At 39.2% G+C, this 23,383-nt stretch overlaps 2 protein-coding genes across 3 annotated transcripts; one reads left to right on the top strand and one right to left on the bottom strand.

The window, feature by feature from the left end:
* The first annotated feature begins 548 nt into the window (after nucleotides 1–548).
* On the top strand, nucleotides 549–3,716 carry LOC117299714 (SAYSvFN domain-containing protein 1-like). 2 transcript variants are annotated; one of them, XM_033783276.1, is made up of 4 exons: nucleotides 549–770; nucleotides 879–960; nucleotides 1,983–2,210; nucleotides 2,719–3,716. In XM_033783276.1, exons 3-4 carry the CDS (start codon nucleotides 2,019–2,021, stop codon nucleotides 3,067–3,069), a joined length of 543 nt encoding a protein of 180 aa, XP_033639167.1. In that variant the 5' UTR covers nucleotides 549–770; nucleotides 879–960; nucleotides 1,983–2,018; the 3' UTR covers nucleotides 3,070–3,716. The 2 variants fall into 2 exon arrangements, with proteins under 2 accessions (XP_033639167.1, XP_033639163.1); XM_033783272.1 differs by having other exon boundaries at nucleotides 876–960.
* A 963-nt stretch (nucleotides 3,717–4,679) lies between these two features.
* Nucleotides 4,680–23,380, bottom strand: LOC117294760 (conserved oligomeric Golgi complex subunit 2-like). Its single transcript, XM_033777279.1, has 18 exons — nucleotides 23,189–23,380; nucleotides 21,834–21,995; nucleotides 21,316–21,381; nucleotides 20,569–20,649; nucleotides 19,516–19,631; nucleotides 18,844–18,949; nucleotides 17,931–18,110; nucleotides 17,071–17,192; nucleotides 16,061–16,190; nucleotides 15,091–15,230; nucleotides 13,912–13,976; nucleotides 13,089–13,255; nucleotides 12,316–12,528; nucleotides 10,839–10,914; nucleotides 9,921–10,066; nucleotides 9,015–9,151; nucleotides 7,851–8,028; nucleotides 4,680–6,946 (listed from the first exon to the last, which is right to left on the bottom strand). Exons 1-18 carry the CDS (start codon nucleotides 23,270–23,272, stop codon nucleotides 6,854–6,856), a joined length of 2,262 nt encoding a protein of 753 aa, XP_033633170.1. The 5' UTR covers nucleotides 23,273–23,380; the 3' UTR covers nucleotides 4,680–6,853.
* Nucleotides 23,381–23,383: the final 3 nt, after the last annotated feature.

Here is a 23,383-nt window from a genome sequence, read left to right as displayed (position 1 = left end):
GTAAGTCGGTCGTCGAAGAATAGACCTTTTCGCAAATACCGGGGCGCGCGCGTAAAGCTTGGAATTAGGTGCATTGTGGTCTTGCTGGTATCCAAATTTGATCCATATCTATCCCACAATGCACCTCATTCAACAGTCTGCGCTTGCGCATTGGTATTTGCGATAAGGTCTATTAAGTCTTGTCGGTCAGTACACACGTAGGCCCCGAGAGATACGTAGTGCGACATCCGGTTTGACCTTGCGCGTTGGAGTCTTTGTGTAAACAACGCGCGATTTATGTGAACTTAGACCTTTTCGCAAATACTGGGGCGCGCGCGTAAAACTTGGAATTAGGTGCATTGTGGTCTAGCTGGTATCCAAATTTGATCCATATCTATCCCACAATGCACCTCATTCAACAGTCTGCGCTTGCGCATTGGTATTTGCGATAAGGTCTTTGGCGAAAACAGGGCGCCCGCGCGCGGTCAAAATGCGTTCGTGTGGCCCGAATTTTAAAAAGTTTCCCTGTGAACTCATCATAACTGCAAGCAATGTGAGTTCCGATCTGCAATGTGCGACCGCGTAGGACTGCAAGCAATGTGAGTTCCGACCTGCAATATTATAAGCGACCATCCCATAACCCACGCACCGCCCGATTACGAATACAGTGCCACTTTGCGTGCGTCTGTGTTGCATAGTCTGGTACCTGCTGTCCGATTTGTCCGTCATGCGATCAACAAAGTCAGTCAAATTTTAATGTTTTTGAGTTCCAGGAATAATCTTTTGCACAGGTTAGTGAGTAGTTATAACAAAAACTGATGTATTTGACCATTCCAACTGAGTTCCGACTTCAAATGCAATACATTACAATTATCCGAAAAATTTCATTTTTTTAGCAGTTCCGGCAGATCAGGCAGTTCCGGCTTTTACCAATTGCCTAAGTCAATTCCTAGTGAACGGAGCTTTTGAATAAAGTAAAAGGTAAGCAAGCGGCAGACAAATATTTATTGACAAAGACGGAGCTTTTGTTGAACAATGATACCATAAATAACAGGAACAGTTATTTATTAAATTAAATTATTAAAATAATTTTAATAAAATAATTTAATTAATTATTACATTTTTGTTTAATTATATTAAATTCAACAATCCTGACAATGATTCATTCATTATTGTTGGCGGCAGATTGATTGGACATTTTGATTGGATGGTTCTGATTTTGTTTGTGTTTGTTTCAGATAGATTTACAAAAAAGTATATGTGAATATTAAAGGACACTTGACTTGGTCTTGAACTTGAAGTCCCTGCGAATTCTGAATTTATCATTATTTATGTAACGTTTCAGTCGTTTGGTAATTACTTTGAGTTTACTTCATCTACATACTATGATAATTCTTGTCAAAGCCTTTTCAGTAGACCCAGTGACTGGGGCGCTAGATTCCTTTTTTCGAAATTTTGACATTAACACTAACAGTCATCTAGCCAATGTCAAAAATCCGAAAAAAGGAATCGAGTGCCCCAGTCACTGGGTCTACCTTTTCGGCATCTAGACAAGGTGAGAAGACAATCAAAAAATAATGTTAATGTGGTTATGTAAAAATACAAAAGTTATGTTTTCCCCCCAAAATACGAATCTGAGAAGCGTTTCTGTCAGTAACGTTTTCAGATTGTGCATTTCTAAAGTCGTTTTAATATCGATTCTTCCTGCTTGAACACAACCACTCCAGATTTTTCCAATTTTCTCCAGATTTCTCAATTTTCTCAAAAACATGACCACCTTTTGAGTTTTATCCTTTTCGTAAAAATTATTTCTATTTTTGTATTTTTATGTGAATTGCCAAATAAATAATAATAATAATAATAAATGAAGTTTCCACAGTTTTAATGTACATTATATAAATTGGATTAAAACAATGGACTGGTTCCAAAAACCAAAAGGTATACTTGCAACTTTGCCTTCTTATTATTTGTTTACTTATTCGAACTCATCTCTGATATTGTAGGATTGGTTCTAACATGGAGTGCTGAAATGGTACAGGATGGAAGCACAGCTGAGAGAGTACAGGGCTCGTAAAGCCCAGGAGCAGGCAAGGCAAAATCAAGAGGGTGTCTGGACGCGAATATGGAGGAAAAGTGATACCTCATCCCAAACAACTCCTCTGTCTGCTGACGAGGTAGATGGTGGTCAGACAGCAAGGCTAGCTGAAAGTGATGAGCAGGAGGAGACCTGGGTATGCACCAACTACTTCTAGTTGCGATGATCGTATTCCTCCATGGATCCTCCATGACCGTCGGGAGGATGGAGGGTTACGACCGTCGCAACTACAACTACTCCTACCCTAGAACTGAGGTTCATTTCACTAATGTAGCGGAAAATATAGTTCTAGGAGTATCCTATTCATCGACAACCACAAACCATCCGTTTCCTTACTCTAAACTTGTAGGGTCATGAAACTGAGACCAAAGATTATCAGTACCCAAGTTTTGTTTTGTTTTGAACCACTGCATGGTGATTTTCAAAAATATTTTCTGGGGCTGCGGGGAATTATTTTTTTGAATTTTTCAGAGCATTTGGACAAATCAGTTTCCTTTGTTTGTAAATATTGTTGTCACAATGAACAAAAGAAAGACAACAAAGGAAAGAAAACAAGTAATAAACCAAAAGGAAAACTGAACGGGTAATTTTTATAATCTTTAAAAAATTATTTTTCATATTGTTTTGTTTTTGACGTCATTCAGACCAAGAAGACCCCTGCTGTTAACAGCCTCCAAGAAAACCTTCCAAGAAACCGCTTTCTCCGCTTTATCGCACAAGACACATCTCTTCTGACCAGTGTGTTTCTCCTTAAACTCATCCTTTGGCTGGTTCTCTTTGCTCTCTTTCTACACTTGGAGTTCGCGGCTGTGTTTGTCATTGCGACCTTCTTTTATATAATTTATGCTACTTTGGAAACGCGACGAGCAAGGGCCCCGGGAGAACCTAGCGCCTATTCCGTTTTCAACCCAAACTGTGAGCAGATTGACGGGACTCTAACAGCCGAACAATTTGAGCGAGAACTGAAATATGGAATTGGTTCAACCAAGAAATAAACACTGGTGTCCTACCGAACCAAGAAATCTCGAAGTTGAATGGACTCAGTGAGAGAACATAATGTCTTTTTTTAAATGTCATTGATATGTTTTACTGAGAGGCAAGAAATGGTCGCCGTTGCATCATCTCATGTGTGTTGTGAAATATTGACAAACATGGCTTTGTTCCATGGGGATAAGAGATACAGTGTGAAACTGGCTACTTATTGAAAACAGCCATCTGATTCAAAGTTGTGTCCCATGTTTTCTTTCAAAAATGTTGAAGATCCAGCCTTTTTTAGCAAGGGTAAATATATCATTGTTTTTGTCTTTTTAATAACATGGCAGGGTGACTAGGAAATATAGTTATAAACTTAAAAAACAAACAATTAATGACAACAAATGTAAATATATCTTGAAAAACTATATATTTTTTCTTTCTTGGATATTCTATATTTATTCTGTAGCCCAACTGAACATAATATCTACAGTCAAAAAGTCAATACACGGTAGAGGAGTTATTGTTACATTATGTCAAATTTAAAAAACAATGGTGAAGTGATGCTACGTGTTAGGTAGGAGGCATAAATGTATCTTAAACAAAAAAAGTACAACTTAAGCATGGGTCATACTTTCTGCGAATGCAAAGCATATGTTGACATCACAAATTTGCAAAAAATAATTTGCATGGGGTTGAGTTGTGCTCAACTCTCATGCGAATATCACAGCGAAAACAGAGTTGTCGCGTCAAATTCACATCAAATTAGCAGGAAGTATGGACCGGGCTCAATCAGATTCAAAGTTCGAAGCAATAATGATACCGTTTAGTGCATATGTGACATTGTGTGTGTCCCCCCCCCCCCTTCCTTTTGTGTCTTTATTGTGTTCTGGGAATCACAGAACTTGTTTGGAGGGTTTTTGTTTTGGGGGGGGGGTTACCAGGGTGACGGGTACAATCTATATAGGGTGCGTTCGATTAGCTTCCCTGGGTGTACCCCACGGTGCTCACTCGGGTGAGCCCCTGAGAAGACCTGAACGAACGATCACTCACAGCTCTCGTAGTGACGTCATGTACCACGGGCCAGCCCCTAAGTGACCCACTCAACAAGCAGGGCACTGGGGGGTGAGCCCCTGGAGTGACGTCAAAGGTCAAAGCTATTCGAACACACCGGGGGCAGACCGGGGTCGACCCAGGGAAGCTATCCGAACGCAACCATTATGTACTCAAAAAGTGTCAAGAAAAAACTTTGAGATGTACCAGACAGATTTTAACAAGTCTGAATTAGGATAAAAGTCTGAAACTTCTCATCTATGTTATACAAGCTCTTCTTCTCATTTCTTTGACAAGCATATACAGCCAGTTTTTAGTCTTAGGAGGAGGTGCCTGGTTTTTGGCATGGAGATTTACAAACTTACAGACTCTGGACACTGAGGAATAACAACGACTAGTGTTCACAGTTGGTGTATCTCAACATATGTATCAAATAACAAACCTGTGAAAATTTGAGCTCAAAGAAAAAACACCCTTGTCACACGAAGTTGTGTGCTTTCAGATGCTTGATTTCGAGACCTAAAATTTTAAATCTGAAATCAAGTTTGTAGAAAACTATGTTACTTCATAGGGAGCCATTTCTCACAGTGTTTTATACTATCAACAGCTCCCCATTACTCGATACCAAATAAGGTTTTATGCTAATAATTATAATGAGTAACTACCAGGAGTGTTCGCTGCCTTTAAATATCATAACAGTATTTAAAATACTAAAGTTCCTTTTGAGTCATCAAATTAAAAACTAAGCACATTAGTATGCACATTAGTATGAAAACTAAATGTCGTTTTTAAATCAAAAAGAGTCAAACCCCCTGAAAAAAAAAAAAAAAATATATATTTCTTAATATAATGCTAGTCATTTATTTTGCTCCTCATTATTTTCATTTCATTCTAAATTATAAAAAAATTACATTATTGTCAGATCATAATTGCAAAAATGAATAAACTAAACGAAATTTTTAAACTCACTTTGTGGTTTTCTTTGTCTTGGATCTGTGTCTTGTCAAAAACTTGCCAGAAACTTCAAAGCTGGAAACACTTTTTTATCAAAACGCTTTGTGTTTTTTGAACCTTGAGGAGCTAATGCAATAAACGTGGTCAAATCATCTACACAGTACACACAGACATGCTGTACTGACATTAATATTCACAACCTCTGCAGTTTCACAGTATCATATTGTTCCCAACTCTTTGACAAAATTACACCACGCTCACTGCTGATTTTTCAGTATTCCTAAATTAAGTTATATGCCTAAACCACAAGGGAAAACTGACTGGGTAAATGTGAATTTTTTGTTAGGGTTGTATGAAGAAAACTTTACTAGAGCGAGATTTGAACCGATGTTCAACCCAGGTTGTATCACTTGGGTGTGATCCCCTGCTACACGGCAGCATTAATGGTTGTATAGCTTCTGACTGGCACCCTCAACAAAGATATTAGGGAGCTTTGGATTTCGAGACGGTAGACACACAGTCGGAAGGTAGCATAATGCTGTGGTCTGGATGCTCACGCTCGAGCGCTCCCGTCCTGTATGTTGTGGACCGGACGGTGACAATCAAGTCTAACATGGTTCAGTGCAGTGCTTAACAACCATAACACTGTGTACAAATGACACCACTGGTGCTTACAGACTGGATGTTGTTTCAACCCGAAATTGTTTTCAAACTCTGTAGGCTGGAGACTAGTTCAGGTTGGCGCATGCGCCGATCAATTTTTTCGCTCCCTTACACTGATCTCTATTATAATCAGTAATCCCTTATCGCATATTTTTTTCCGCAGGAAAGATGAGGCCACTTAGCATAAAAGTGTTTTACCTTCTTTCTCACATGGTCGCAACCAACCAAGCGTGTCTAGAGTACCCTCTACTTGTATTGCATACAAGTACATGTACTGTGTCTCCATGCCAGCTCTATGCGTTAACATGTTCGTTTCGTCTTTGTTGGAACTGCACCACGTGAGAAAGTAGGTCAAACACGCCACTTGATGCTAAGAGGCCTCATCTTCCATGGGAAACAAAATACGCTTAAGTAGGATTTGAAACTTTGCATGGTGGAAATAAGATAAAGAAGGGTTTGCGGTAACACCATGTAATAACTATCTCTAAATGAGTTGGGGAATACGCTTAGAAATTTTTTACCATCCCCTCGCTCCTATCGTCCCTTTTCGAAAGCTCCCTCTTGACAAAATATAGCTCATTTGGTAGAGCACCGGCACATTAATCCGGAGGTCAATGGTTCAAATCCAGCTGTAGTAGAATTTCTTTTGTTTCAACCCCAATTGAAATTTTAAGACCATTTGGGAAGGTTGACCTCTCCGGAGTAGCCTATAGAGGGCGCACTATATTGTGATACGCTACTATAATGGTTTAAGTCTCTTGCTAAAGGCCATGAAGCAACAAAGAGAGCCCAAACCAACATTCTGATAACTCTAGAGTTTGAGTCCAAGTACACTCAACCACGACACCCCATTAAATAACAAACATGCCTTTTAAGGCAATATTAATATGAAAAACATTATTGCTTCCAACTATTGAAAATTCACATACGTAATAGGGATCCTGAAGAGTTTATAAGTTCACCAAAATGTCTGTTGAAAGCAAGTTAAGTTGCTTTGATGTAGTTGATCAAAGTCCATAACCAAAAGTCATGCTGCCTTAAAAAACAGCCACAAATGTCTCTTATGAGAGTTCCGTGTTCCAGATTTCCTGGCTGCGGAAACCCTGCTTCTGGTGAATCTCCTCGATCACTTCAATTTCATGATAGAATTTGATTGACAGACGAGGAGACAAGCTCAAGGAGTTCTTGATATGGTTGAATATTTTCGCTAGATACTCCCATCGACTGGATCTGCAAACAAAGAAAATATTGTTTGTTTCAATTGTTTTTTTCACCCATATACACCGATGTGTGTTACCACTGTATACTCAGTACTGTCCTGAGCTCTGTGAAAAAAATCACAGGCATATTACTCGAGTGGGATTCAAACCCACAACCCTTGCAATTCTAGAGCAGTGTCATACCAACTAGACCACCAGAAGACATTTGGCGATTGCAATGCCATTACAGTGTTGGGTCAGTGGCCCGCTTAAGGGCCCCAGAAGCTTTAGGGTCTCAGCTTTGGGCATTGGGAGGTCAACAATGATTTGTTATAATGTAGTACAAATCTTCATGGATTTTGGTGTTAACTAAGAACAGTTCTTTTATAGCAATGGGCATTACGTTCAAAAAGTAGGAGGTGCCGCAGTATATTCCAGCATCCCCATCTACAATGTTGGGGGTGCTGCAGCATTCAAAATGTTTAAAGGCAGTGGACACTATTGGTAATTACTCAAAATAATTATTAGCATTAAACCTCACTTGGTAAATAGTAATGGGGATAGGTTGGCAGTATAAAACATTGTGAGAAACGGCTCCCTCTGAAGTGGAGTAGTTTTCGAGATAGAAGTAATTTTCCATGAATTTGATTTCGAGACCTCAAGTTTAGAACTTGAGGTCTCGAAATCAACCATCTAAACCCACACAACTTCGTGTGACAAGGGTGTTTTCTTCTTGCATTATTATCTCGCAACTTTGATGACCGATTGAACTCAAATTTTCACAGGTTTGTTATTTTATGCATATGATGAGATACACCAACTGTGAAGGCTAGTCTTTGACAATTACCAATAGTGTCCACTGCCTTTAAATATGCACAAGACTTGTAGGGTATATTCCTAAACTGCCACTTATTCATTCAAAACCGTGCCATTACCTGTTCACCAAAGAAGCGCACATCCAGAGCAAGCTGGAGTCGAATCTTATCATCATCACTGGTGCCCTGCTGGGTGTTAGCCGCTGCTGCGTCCGTCTTACGCAGCGCCTTGAGTCTTTTCAGGCTGTCCTCCATCTTCTTAACGGAGGAGAGGAGTTCTGTGCTGATGATCAGGTAACTGTGATGTTTAAAAGTTACAAGAAGAATTTGAAACAACCTACTTTACAAAAAATATCGGATTATTTCATGCTCCTCAAAGCAAACAACAATCAAGTTACACAGAACCAAAGAAATAGATGAAATGAAAAGACTGGTAACCACCCAGGCCAATGGCTGCAACTGCACAGTACAGTCAATCCTCCTACTGTCTGACCACTAAAATTGTCTACTGCTGTTGTGAATAAGGGAATAAAAGCGTGACAAAAAGAATATCAGGGCCATGTTGAAAGATCAAGCATTCCACTTTTTTTAGGGCCTAAGCCTCAGTAAACTCTCTAAGGAATTGTAGCCTTGATAATGATGTAAAAAAAAGCCTCATATCCTGGGATTTCCCAGACTGCTATAAACTATGGGTGTGTTCGATTAGCTTCCCCGGGTTGACCCGATCTGCCCCGGGTTGACCCCGATCTGCCCCCGGTACGTCCGAATAGCTTTGACATCATTACAGGGGCTCACCTGGGTCAGCCCCCAGTGCCCTGCTTGTGGAGTGGGCCACTTGGGGGCTGGCCTCTGGTGCATGGCTTCACCACGAGAGGGTGAGTGATCGTTCGATTAGCTCTTGTCAGGGGCTCACCCGTGGGGTGGAGACAGGGAAGCTAATCGATTGCACCCTATCTTAGGGATTGCTTCATAAGATCTGGACCCAATTTCATGGCTCTGCTTACTGTAAGCACAGAATCGGCGCTTACGGAAGCAGGGAATTCTGTGCTTACGGCAAGCGTATTTCACGGGTTAGCGGTGAATTTGGGCTTCTGCACAGGCGTACTTCACGTTACTAGGCATTCTACGCTTACATGGCTAGCGCAGAAATTCGGCGCTTGCACGTAAGCGGAGAATCGCGATCGTAAGCGCAGTATTCGGCGGTAAGCAGAGCCTCGAAATTGGGCCCAATTATGACGTAACTATCCTTCCAAGGTTAGGGCTCTGATAGACTCTGATACTCACCCCTTGCAGATGTTTGTAAGGATACTAATGAGCCAATGACGTCTTCTCTCCTCGGTCAGAGTTCCTCTGTGGTCTTCAACAAATAGCTGCAGCGGTTTCAGCGTGTTACTAACATAAGCTGATGGTTTGTTGGGGAGCTGTGGGGAAATAACGCAAACTTAATCTCATCTTTTTATAGGAATTTATTTTCTTTAAAAACAATGATATTGATAAAATAGGGAAACTATCAACATAGGGGCTAGATAGTTCAGTTGGTAGAGTGTCAGCACGTTAATCCAGAGGACATTATCATTTTGTTTACATTGAAGTTCGCCACCAAAAAGGGGCTTAAAACCTTAAAGGGGCAAACAAAAAGTTTGAGGGTTTTCATCCTACATCTATGGAAGTGTCGTGGCTGAGCGGTTAAGAGCACCAAATTTAAACTCTGGTGTTTCTGTTCAGCAAAGTGTAGTTTGAGTCCCAGCCCCGACACCTGTGTCCTTAAGCAAGAAACTTAACCATTACTTCATCCTTTGGATGAGACGTAAAGCTGTTAGTCCCGTGTGTTGTGTAATGCACATCGAAAAGAGAAGAGGTTCGCCCCGGTATTCCTGGTTTGAAGGGCTGCATACTGCGCAACAGCACCGAGTAAACTATTACTCGGTGCTTTAAAGGAATATGTCTCATACTTCAAAATAGTAGCTCCACATACCTTGCAGGAACAAAATACTGTGCACTTTGACAAGTTTGATGAAGTGCTGTATAAGAATCAAGTATTATTATTATAATATCTATAACTGAAATTTCGGCAATATTTTCTCATAACAGGTTTCTTCAAGACTAACGGTTAAAGTGCTAGACACCTTTGAGGGCTCCTTTGCTTCATTACCAGAAAGAAATAATACCAAAGACCCTGATGAAACGAACCTCCTTATTGGTCCTTCTGTAGAGCCGAGGAATGTCATTGGCTGATTTCAGATGTACAGAGCACTGGCTGCAGACGCCTCGGGTGATGAACTCCCCAAATGCTTCTTGCCTTTTGGACAAATCCTCAGTGGATTCTTGAAATGCAACTGAGGAAAGACCAAACAAAAAACACGTTTTATTTTCTCCAAATTATTCATCTTTCTGCTGTTCACATTTCAACACCCCAATAGAGTTTCTGAATGTGGAGATAAGATGCCTATATTATATTTTCAGGTCTGTATGCTTCAATTTTGAAAGGGCAAGGGCACCTGGGCATTTTTTCCCTTGGTAAAGGGCACCCTGTTGGGAAATTGTAAATCTCCCTGGAGCATTTCAAGGGCACCAAGGCAGTGACCAGGGGCATGGAGGCAATCGCCTTTGTTGCCTCCGTGAAGTCTTAGGCCTGTATTCTGGTTTGACACTGATGTGTATTAAGCACCGTATACTCGATACTGTCCCAAGTTCTGGGGGACAAGGGTTAAGGGTAAAAAACAATTTATATTCTTATCCCCGATACCTAAATGTTAACAATTATGTCTCAACAGAATGGTGGGTGAATATATGAGGGGGGAAAATGGTTGTTTGTGAATATTTATCTTCATTTTGGTGTAAATTTCAGCCCCTCGTTTTGAAAGAACTAAACCAATAATAAAATTGTTTTTATTTGGAATTTGAGGCATTGCATGGTGAGGTATCAATATATATTTGGTTTGCGGTAACCCCATGTGTGTAACTGCATACCAGGTAGATTTGTTCTTTTGAGAACTTGTATTGCTTTATTCTACTACGGAGTAGATTGAAGTAGATTCGGGAGACTTCTAAGTTCCCACAAGAACTGTCCTGTTTATTAACTACTACCTGGGCAGAAAGTGTACTTACCAGAGAGGACGTCAACACACTTGCAGTTGATTGCAACGAGTCTTGGTGTTATGACACCATCGAATAGATCAGGCAACTGGAATATATTAAACAAACGTAAAAGTTGGGTCTGGTGTTATCTTGAGTTAAACTATTTCTTTGACGTCACTCTATTGTTGAAAGTGTAGATTATTTTTATGAATCGCTACTTTCGTTATGAATCTACACTTAAGTGTAGATTCACTACAAACTTAAGTAAACAGTTCAACTTGAAAATTACTGTCCTTCCAAACTGAAAGATAACCAAAAGTGCAACAAAACATAGCTGAAAATATGTTATCTTTCAATTAACAATAACATTTTCCAGCTAAAAACAAGCACCTTAGTCACACAATTAATTGTTAGCAGAGCAAACTGACGTTGTACTCGATAATGTTGCAAGCACTAAAGTATAATGCCTATATATTTTGTAAAATAATCATAAATTATGACCAACCGTCAATTTACAACGTATACGAAATTAGATAGATTAACTAGTGTTGTTACTATCAAGAAATCCAGTTCATTGAAACTGTGTTACATAACCAATGGCTCGTACATTCTATTCACGAATCTACACTTTCTCGTCCATTCTCCTTTAAAAAAAATTATGGAGGGTTTAGAAATATGGAGTAAAATAATAAACTAGATGTTTCTTCAACTGTGAATAACAAATGTTTGTTATGAAATAATGTGTTATTGCCATACAAACCATGTTATCAGGGATATTACATTAAAAAACACTGGGCCTGGACTTGTACCCAGCTGAATGGAATGAAAGAAACCATAACATCTTACATTTGATTGAAATTCCACTATGTGATTTCTCTCTACTTTTGATTTAAAGATAGTGGACACTATTGGTAATTACTCAAAAAAATTATCACCATAAAACCTCACTTGGTAACAAGTAATGGGGAGCTGTTGATGGAATAAAACACTGTGAGAAACGGCTCCATCTGAAGTGACGTAGTTTTCGAGAAAGAAGTAATTTTCAACGAATTTGATTTCGAGACCTCAAGTTTAGAATTTGAGGTCTCGAAATCAAGCATCTGAAAGCACACAACTTCGTGTGACAAGGGTGTTTTTTTCTGTCATAGTTATCTCGCAACTCCGACGACCAATCAAGCTCAAATTTTCACAGGTTTGTTATTTTATGCATAGTTGAGATACACCAAGTGAGCAGACTGGTCTTTGATAATTACCAATAGTGTCCAGTGTCTGGGGGGCACATTCTTACAATTATTAAGCAGTTACTTACAGAAAGTTTATAGTTTACAGAGATTATTGTGTTTTTTGTAACCTTGATTTATACAATTTTCTCTCTGTAATAAGCCTCTTAAAATATTATACATTATTGTTTATTTTGATGTATGCCAGCTTGGTGTTTCATCCCCTTGTCGGACTTTTCTGAGTTCACTTGACGGGAAAATTATCCAACACAAACAAACAAACAAACCTTGCTACATAAATGATCCACATCAGCGACTAATCTTATAATCTGATCCGATGTGACTGGGGGTGGACTAGTGGCAGGTGCACCTGCAGCTGATGTAGTGGTCTTGGTGGTGTCAGTAGGTGTTGAGCTTGATTCGGCTGCTGTTGCTGCCGTTGCTCCCGTCTTGGTTGTCTCTGACGTTGACGGATCAGGCTCATTCTTATCGGAAGCAATCTGTGATCAGAATATTCGTTCAATTGAGCTTGTTTCCACAGTTTCAAAATCAAAGACAATATAAATTGAAAGCTAAAATAACTATATATATATATACTGTAGTATAAAACATTGTGAGAAACGGCTCCCTCTGAGGTACATAGTTTTTGAGAAAGAAGTAATTTTCCACATATTTGATTTTGAGGTCTCGAAATCAAGCATCTAAAATCACACACCTTCGTGTGCCTACAATTTCAGGGGGGGGGATGGTGTAACCGTAGGGTTAGAAACTCCTGGGGCCTCCCAGGGCTGTATTCCATGGGAATAACAGACACAGTGTAAAAAGGTCTTTATTAAAACAAAGTTTATAAAAAGTTCTTCAGTAGGCAGGGACACCTCTCCTTGTTACAGCAAGAATCTTGTTGGCCGCTTAAGAGATCTAAAGCTGTAGAACATAGTTTAACACAAGGACCTACCAACAGAAAGACAAATCTCACCCTGCTCGTTACATGTTGTATAGTTATGAAATTATAATGAACCCTTAGACTCCCTCCCCCTCTCGCCCCACCACTGTCCCTTACCTCTTTAATATAAACATCATCAATCCACACAGCTCCACGAGAAAGTAGCTGTAACGTCAGCTTCCAGAACCGGTGGCAAAGTGGAGCTAAATAGACATCTTGCTGCCAGCAACGCTGGATGCACTGCCATAGGGTGTGGAGAGCATTTAGCCTCAGTCCGGAGTTATCTGCTCAAAATAAAAACAAAATAAATGAATAAATAAATAGTGTTTCCTAAAAAACACAAAACAAAACTCAGAGTAAATACTTTGTGTCTGTACACATGTTCTTGTATCCCTTGAAGAGCACCACTTTAAAATCTTAATAACATACGCATCATTTTTAATCAACAAGCTGACATGACTATGACCAAATATTCAATTCACAAACCTGAGTATCATTTTAAGTAGAATAATTCCAATTCTGTTTTTAAGCCTAATGTTAAAAGTTATTTGTAGAACTTATGTTCTCCATTGCTCGTTACCAAGTAAGATATCATAATAAACATTATTTTGAGTAATTACCAATAGTGTCCAGTGCCTTTAAATCAACTGTTGATAAATGTTGAGTATTTACAAATCTTTAACCCTCCATTTCATTATCTTTATAATTTTAAATTATTGTACATTGTATATTTCTTGCCTTAACTTAATATTTTTATATGGAGCTGATCTACTGTTGTAACTGCCTGTAAAGGATGATTAAAGTTTTTTAAATTAAATTGAATTGAATTTCAGACATTTCAGTGTTCTTGGGATTGAGATATTTTGCAGGGGTGGAAAGGGAGGTAAACAAACAAAATTATATCTGGAACTTGTTTTTTGTTTTAAATTGTTTTTCTTACCTTCTTCTTCTATGTTGAATGGAGTAATCAATGCAGTTTCCAGCAAACCAGCAATATCTTGAAACCTGTTAGGTGAAACCAAAGTAAATACCAACTGTAAATCCTAACATCATAATGACATTAACAGACAGTGGACACTATTGGTAATTGTCAAAGACCAGTCTTCTCACTTGGGTGTATCTAAACATATGCATAAAATAACAAACCTGTGAAAATTTGAGCTCAATCAGTAGTCGAAGTTGCGAGATATAAATGAAGTAAAAAATACCCTTGTTACACAAATTTGTGTGCTTTCAGATGCTTGATTTCGAGACCTCAAATTCTAAACTTGAGGTCTTGAAATCAAACTCGTGAAAAGTTACTTCTTTCTCGAAAACTACATCACTTCAAAGGGAGCCGTTTCTCACAATGTTTTGTACTATCAACCTCTCCCCATTACTTGTTACCAAGTGAGGTTTTATGCTGATAATTATTTTGAGTAATTACCAATAGTGTCCACTGCCTTATCAAACAACTATTTAGAAACACTTGACAAGTTGGTCCCGTTAACTAAACTAGTGGTTGTTTTTCACCGGTTTGTTATTTCGTGTATGTGGTTGATCACAAAAAACATGAACACTGTCTGCTCTACTAAACCTGTATAAAACCTTTGCGGCTGCCAAATGTGTGCTTTCAGATGCCTAAGAAAGGCTCCAGGCATGTAGGATTCAGGCATGGAGTCTTCAGGAACGAAGTCTTTAAATATTTGAGTGAGAAATTACATCTTTTTCAAAAACTCTGTTAATTCAAAGAAAGCCGTCTCTCATCATGTTTTATAGCTCTCCATTGCTTGGTACCAAGTAAGTTTTTATGTAAGTATTGTTTGAAGCTTTGCATGGTGTGGAGAAATTAAAAAATAAATATAAATAAATAGTTAACTTGCGGGTACAACCATGTGTAAATCTCTTAGGGTGAGTGTTGGCTCTAAAAAGAGGCGGTTGGGTCTCGACGTTTCAAACAGTATACTCTGCTCGTTCTCCTGAAGACGAGATTTACAACTGGGTGTACCCGCAAGTTAACTATTTATTTATAGTTTCTTCTGAAGTTTTTATGCTAATAATTATTGTGAGTAATTACCAATAGTGTCCAGTTTCTTTAAACCTTCCCCAAAATCAACAAAATACAGTGACACTATCTGACCTGAGTTGGAAGTAAACAGGAAGACTCCATTTGGTCATGAATGTATTGAAGCTGGGATGGGCACGCAGTCTCTTTACACTGGCCTGAGATCCACACTGAAGCTCAAAGCGCTCCACAAACTGCATCGTTGACACATATTTCTTGAGGCAAAATAAAAAAAAGATACGAGTATTTTTTTTCCCAGAACCGAGTGGTAGAGGGGTTGTAACTGTATTGAAATGCTGGCTCAGAGCAGAAAGGACTTAGAAGACCTAGTAAGACCCAGTCGGCTTAGAGCGAAAAGGCCTTGTAATACCTAGAAAGAGCCGGTCGGCTTAGAGAAAAAAGGTTTCCGTATTCCACTCGCGCTTGTGTGATAACCAATACTATCATAAGCTGATCCCATCTAATCAGTACCAACCAGGGTTCTCCCCACAATGTCTCAAAACTGCAGGGAATACTGTGCCAACATTTTGCAAGCTTAGCCGAAGCACCCTGAACTGGAATGAGGTTCTGTACGTGTTTCTAACTTGATGTTTCTGCTTTGTTTTCAAAGCTCTACGGTGCAGTCTTCAGCATTCTTGAAATGATTTCATCCAATAATTTTCATGAATCCGATCATAATTTTAAATCTTATTTTGTGTATCAGGCCATGATTTGCCAGTGGGCGCGTTCGATTAGCATGCCCGCGTCGACCCCGATCTCCCCCACGGTGCGTTTGAATAGCTTTGACGTCACTCCAGGGCCTCAACCGGGTCAGCCCCCAGTGCTCTGCTTGTGGATCGTGTCACTTGGGGCTGACCCCAGGTACATGACGTCGCCACAAGAGGGTGAGTGACCGTTCGATTAGCTCTTGTTAGGGACTCACCTGAGTGAGCACCGAGGGGTCGACACAGGGAAGCTAATTGAGTGCACCCAGCATTGGTGAGATACGCTACATGTAGCTCGTGGTGGAAAGAACCCCCAAGTACCCTAACATAACTGTACTTACTTCATGGAAGGTAACTGGATTACCAGCTGCAAAGATAGATGTGATTCTTGTTTCTAGACTATTTGCAATCTCCGGCCAGACTGCGTTGACCAGGAAGTCATATCCTCGAACGACATCTTGACTGGATGAACTGAAAGACAATAAAAAATGAGGTGTTTAGAGTTTAGGAAAAGACATCTAGACACAGTTTCATAGAGCTGCTCAAGCACAACAAATTGGTTGAACACAACCAAATAAACAAGGAATCAATGTGTGGTGAAGAGGTTTTCAACTAGTGGTTTAATCCCAACGAGGCCTGGTTCTTGATAATTTCACCGAGACGAAGGCGAGGTAAATTATCAAGAACCAGGCCTCGGCGGGTTTAAACCAATAGTTGAAAACCGATTCAACACACTTTGATTACCATTCATAAATACATTGTTGGTCAAAAAACATCAACACCTTTGGTCAAAAAGTAAAATAAATGCAAAAATTATAATTGTTCAATGATTTCTTTCAACACAACACCCCTCCAGCTATGAAATGGTAAGGCCCCCCCGCCGCCCTCAGGTAAACAACTCCTAATAAGTGAATGCTATGCGCGTCGCGCGTATCGCGTGATGTGGCACAACTGTCCTGGCCGTTGCTCTCGACCAATAGGAATGAAGAAACTGTCTAATAAGCTCGCGTGTCACGCCCATGTTGTTAACACTTTTTACTGTGCATTAACAAAAGGTTTATGCACACCCACGTGACGCGCTCTCCACCAACAGGAATAGCGAAACTGTCTGGGGTATTTATGAATTTGGTTTTAACATTACACCGATCCCCAGACCGTTCCATTTTCTCTCAGCTGCACCTCAGAAAAATAGAACACTCCGGAGATCACCTTTGGGAATTGTAGTTTTAACCATAGCACTCGAAGCAGTCAATATTTGTATACTAGACATTGCTTTAATTATTGTCAATATATATAGTTAGGTAATGTTACGGCAAAGGGGAGGGTTTCTATTTTCATTTGAGTCTCTTACCCTGGAGTTGGGGACGTAACCTCTCTAATCAACCGACAATGCTTGGGAATAAAATCCAAGACTCTGGCGTAGAGGCCCTTGAGTCCCTGAGGATGATGCTGAAGACATTTTTCTTGAATCACCTGTTGGAATTATACATTCAATAATAATAAGAAGAATAACGACTTGTAAAGTACACTTCTATTTCCCGCCATTAATTACTTGTTTTTCGTCAAGAAAAGTTTGTTGGTTAATTGAAAACTCAAAGACAGAAATGAATGCCCTTTTGAAAAACCAACAAACCACTAAAAAGCACTAGACTCAAGTTTTGGTGCTTCTGATCAGCAGAGTGTGGGTTCCAACTTCCAGTAGCAGCACTTGTGTCCTTGAGAAAGATTCTAACTACCAATGGGGCATTGAGCCATAGGTTCCATGCACTAGGGTTGGTAGAATGGTAGAGTACGTAAACAAACCCAGAACACTTATTGTAGAAAAGTAGGGGTTAAACCCTTATGTTTCTGGCTCACAACAGGCACCCTTGTATACAGTTTCCTCAAACTTGCGAGCTAAGGTGAAGTTCATTTATAAGATATCCTTGGTTTCATTACCAGAAATACATGATAAAAATCTAGGCCTTTGTCAAACCTCGGCTGTGGCTAGAGCTCGGGCTCAAGGCTTCGTCTGCTGATGATTGAACAACCGCATGCAAAAGACACGCTGCTCCAAAAATGTAAAGGCCTGAAGGCCGGTTCATACTGCATTTCCACTGCGAACGCATCGTGCAGAGCCTAAGCATGAGACGAAGCCCAAGGCAGGGTTTGAGACAGGACCTCTTGATCTATATTGAGCCTAATCTACATCAGACTAGTCTAGGACCTCACCTCCTCCATATATGGCTTAACAGCAATCTTCCTAAACAGCGCCTCCACATCTCTCATCTTATCAATAGTAGCATAGGTCCTGAGACACTGCTTCAAGATGTCCGTCTGACCAGTCTCTAAGCCCTCCTGGAATGATTTCTCAAGGCTGTGTTGTAATGTCACAGTAATGGCCGCTATCCTCTGTTGGAATGAGAACAACAATAATTACGATATGGAAAGGTTTGCGGTAACACCATGTACTGACTAATGAAACCAACGATTCTTTCCAAAACCTCCCCAACTCATTTTTAGATCAAGCTAAAAATGAGTCCCTACATGGTGTTACCGCAAAGTTTCAAATCCTATTTAATAATAATTAAGCCATTAGCTTTGACAGCTAGGCTTAAGGCTATGACTGTTGGTAAGGGTGTTGCTAAGGACGTTGTACACTAATCAATGCTTGAAGCCGCAGCCATAACCACCATGATCTGTATAAACTATCCATTTACTCTGATACCTCGGGACCATCTCAAAAGTCGGGCACGCTGTAGGTGCAAAACAACGTTCCCGCGGGCACATGCCCGCAATCAACCGCCAGAATGGACAAAATCTTTGTGCCTAAGTACGGGAGCAATCCTACACAATTGATTACGGCATTAGTATTTTGAACATTAAAATGGAATGTTCCGTTAGTTCAATATAATGCTTCATGACGATGCATTTGAAATGGATTGGGGGGGGGAGCGGTGTCGCTAAACAAGTTTCAGCACTTTCCTTAAAGAATCACGCTGCGGTTAAAAACATACTTTTTGTCAACAAGAGTGAGTGCCAAACAAAATTGATCAGCCATTCCTCAAATAAACAATGTTTCTGAAGAAAAAAAAAAGCGCAGGATCTACCTATTGGTTTATTCCAAACAAGTACTGTAACTCACTGGTCTGATCTTCTCAACAAGAGGGAGCCCTTTACTCTGCGTTACATAATATTGAAGTTGGTTGAATTCAGACGCCACTCTCTCAATCTGCTGCCCCGACAACTCTCTGAAAATTCAATCAATGTTCGGTGTATGAGAATCACCCTATATAAAGAATGGCCCATAGGCTCTTAATTTAGATCATTCACACAAATTTGCTAAGAACATAAATTATTGCTTAGCAGACATTTTAATTACCCGCTAGACTGCTTTGCAACTTAACACACTTTCACTGGTTTTCTGGTTATACTAACTGCTTCACATTGGATGCAAATTTGGTCCAGAAGGACTTTGGAGCTCTCTAAATTGGTTGCTGGCTATTTAAGAGTAGTAAAAAATAAACACTTTGTAACATTTTTACACTGTTGTGTATCTGCTATTTCCCCCACTCTCCTACAGAACAGGTTTTACTTGTATTCAAATATTGATTGGGACCACTTTGGTCTCGCGTACATTGCTTTAGTGCATGACGATAACAAACATACAAACAAACCCACTCTAACACAACAGGTCCCAGTGTTTGAATGTGCGCAAGACTTGCACAATCGATTGCACATTGGCATAGCTTGTCTACGACTCCAAAACCACAGTTGACGATATTGAATGGTCTCACAGTAGGAGGGTTAAACTCACATGCTTTCCTCATCCCCTTCCTCCTCATCATCTGTTCCTGCTGACCCAGCGATCTTTAAGATGCTCTCCATCTTCTCAACGGACTTAGTGATGTTGATCAACCTCTGTAGAGTAGCCTGAGAAAAAAAAAACCAAGGGTCCATTTAGAACAGTCAATGTTGATTACAAAAATCTAAATTGTGGTTTGGATCAAAAGAAATAACTGAAAATCAAAATTCAGTTTTTCTTTTGTATTAGTTTCACAGTGTTCCGCAATGATTCTTCGACAGAGACCCTTGTTGGTCCGTAAGCCACCACCACTAAATCAGAACACCGAACCTTCCAAGAGACTCAACAGGTCATCCGTCTATTGGGCCTGAAGCACGATTAGACTTACCTCATTCACACACCCCAAAAACATGTTTATTTGACCTTCACTTGGCCATTCAGGTTTTTACCTTCACTTTTTCAGTGACTGGCCAGCAGGATCAGTTAGCTTGTCTGTCCGCTTTTGCCGTTATGAAAAGTTCATGGGTATACATTATATTGTTTTTATGAAATATTGCCTATCATCACAATGCCAGATGGCCACCTCAAGGTGAGGGCTACCCAAATCACCTAACCCTAACCCTAACCCAAATCAATCGTCACCTACGGCACGTTGCTACCGACTCCTGGGGCTGAAACAGGGTTACCCCCTTCACAATCTCTAAGGATGTAGGCATGGGTATCATACATAAGGAGCTTGGCTGGTAGAGCAGTTAATATTCAAATTAGCCACCCGGACCACTTGGAGTGAATTTTGACTGGTCCTCAGATGTTTTAACAAGCATTTGGCCACGGAACCAGTCTTAAGAGCGAACGCTGGGAAATCAGTATGCAATAAGCCCTTTTGAAGTATGGCTGACGTGATAGGAGTCTACTGTTTGGTTTAGGTGTGTACAGACAAATTTACCTTAACCTTATAGTGTTGTAGCATTGTGTCCGCTATATCTCAAAAAGGCTTATTTTACACCCTCCAGCATCAAGTGAAAAAGAGAGCCATGTGGAATCTAAAGATAAAAGCATTTATACCTTTTTCTCTCGTATTCTTGCACGTGCTACCATCTTCTCTTCGACTGCATGAATGGCGTCATCCATGGCCATTTTGACGCTCTGTAAAAAGCAAGACAACAATGAGGAATACCTTAAAGGTACTGGACTGCCTTGGTTACTGTCAAAGACCGGCATTCTCACTCTGTATATCTCAACATTATGCACTTAATAACAACAATTTGTGAAAATTTTTACTCAATTTGTTATCGAAGTTGCAAGAGAGAATAAAGAAAGAAAAACACTCAAATTTGTGTGCTTTCAGATGCCTGAGAAAGGCTTTGGGCCTGAAGTATTTTAATATTTGAGTGAGAAATTACCTCTTTCTTAACTAGGTTACTTCAGTTAATTCGAGTAGAGGGAGCTGTTTCTCACAATGTTTTATACTATCAACAGCTAACCTAAGCTCATTACCAAGTAAGTTTTTAATGCTAACAATTATTTTGAGTAAGTACCAAATGAGTCCAGTACCTTTAAACCCAATCTGAACTACCTGAATCTCAAATTCTCAACAATGAGCAAAATAATTACAATATCAAAACAGGATTTTTTTTAATTACAAAAGAGGTTAACCAAATTAGAGCATATTCATTTTGGTTTTTACCCAAATTAGAGCAGCTAACATTTAAATAATGCTTGATTTTTTAAATATATTTTTAAAAATATTTTACTCAAATGGACTGGTAAACAAGAAATTAACAACATAAAAACACCTTGAAAGAAACTCACCAGGACTTCTTCTTTGAATTGACCGAGAGGAATGGAAAGATTGCTGATCACTTTATCCATCCCAACCTGGAAGTTCAAATAAATCACAAGAGCATTGAATTTATAGCGAGCTGTAGGCCTATCAAATTGACTTATTTCTTGTCAAGAGCATCACAAAATGCAGACATTTATAAAAACAGTATAGCAAGAGTAAATAATGCTGTTAAAACCACACATATAAATAAAATCTTATCCAGTTAGTCTTCCTTTATGTGTGTTACTTAATAAAATTCAAAGAATTTGAAACAAAGTAACAGAGTTATGAGAAGTGCCCTCTCTCTTCAAACCGAGAGAGGATAAAATCTGGGGAAAAAAGTTTTGAAAACATTCGGAGAACCCTGAAACCCAAACCATATTACTTATCCCGAATGCAATTGTTTCATCAATCACATTTAGGATATTGTAATCCTAAATTTGGGATTATTTGTGTTTGTTGTAATTATCAAATGTTGTCTTTGAGGAATTGTTTTAAAACGCACCAGATTAGAAGACAAGTTGACAAAGTCTGCATAGTCCTTGTTAATGAGCTCTACCATGGCATTCTTCAGAGACTTGAAGTAGATATGCAAGTCTTCTCTTAGCGTCTCCAGCTGGACACGACGTCTGCAATCAGCAACAAAGGCATCCACATCAAAGCTATCCTGATATTGGATTATTGGATGGAAATAAAAAAACATCAGTATGACTAGAAATAATCTGCAAAGCTTGATATGACAGTCACGGCTAAAGGTAAGTCAAAAACCAATTTTGCATGGTGATAATTTTACCTGATAATAGGCTTAACCTTTGAAGGTCGATTTGTAACAAATTTTTGACCACAATTTTTTTAACAGAGCCTACATATAACCAAAGTAAACTATACCTTTTGTTTTTTTAATTGTTTGTCTGTTTTAATGTAGATATAAATAATACAACTACATGTACCCTGTGAGAATTTTAAAGGTGGTATGACCCTAACATTAGTTTTTAAATAATGCAAACAAATTATTTTGTCATTTTTTACAAGCTGTGGAAACAAGTCAAGTGACGTTTTTAAGTCATTGTTTGACTTTAAAATATTTGTACAAAATATTGGCAGAAGATGTTGTCCTGACGGTAATTAACTTATGCAAAATATTAATTTCACATTAAAAATGACATTCACATATTCAAACAAGGATGTTTTTCTTTCATTATTATCTCGCAACTTCGACGATCAATTGAGCCCAAATTTTCACAGGTTTGTTATTTTATGCATATGTTGAGATACACCAAGTGAGAAGACTGGTCTTTGAAAATTACCAAAAGAGTCTAGTTAATAATGCAATATAAATGGATAACTTGCCGCTGTATCACAGCCGCCACTTGACCCAGTGAATGGGGCGCTAGATTCCTTTTTCGAAATTTTTACGTTATCCGATAACGTAAAAATTTAGGGAAGCTAGCGCCCCAGTCACTGGGTCTAAACCGCTACCACTTTTTTACTCATATAAAAAAAAAAGGATATCTAATTGAGGTATAATTACATACTTCTATACTATTTCATTTCAAATGAAACAGTGATGGCGTGATACGGAAACTGTTCCCAGTAAATGATTTTAATTGTTATGAAGAAAGTTCAATTTAAGAAATAGATAGACGATAGAAGTGTGTAAGGAAAACCCCAAAATGGAAAAGCCACTGTCCAGGTACCGAAATGAGGTCCGCAGATGAGGATTGCATGGGCAGAAACCACTGAGTGCCACTGATTCAACCTGACTGCAATGCAACAGTCAGTATTTGGATTATTGTTTTCATTGACAGTCATTGAAATTTAAAATCATGCATGGACAATTATCAAAAAATATTAACTTACCTTCATAAACTCCTCCTTATCAAAACACAGAGGTGTTGCTGAACTTGGCATTGGAACCAACTTAAAGCTGGCACCTGAATTCATAGTGTCTGCGGTTGTTTCGATAATTTTTTTCAAATAAAAGGAAAAGAAATCATGCTTAATTTAAAAGTAAAACAAGTCCCTCTCCCCTACTGACTGCACGACCGCACGGAA

Source organism: Asterias rubens, chromosome 1, assembly GCF_902459465.1.
Source record: "Asterias rubens chromosome 1, eAstRub1.3, whole genome shotgun sequence".
Classification (NCBI taxonomy): Eukaryota; Metazoa; Echinodermata; class Asteroidea; order Forcipulatida; family Asteriidae; genus Asterias; species Asterias rubens.
Note: the sequence above shows the minus strand (reverse complement) of the source record. Positions and strands in the feature narration are given on the sequence as shown.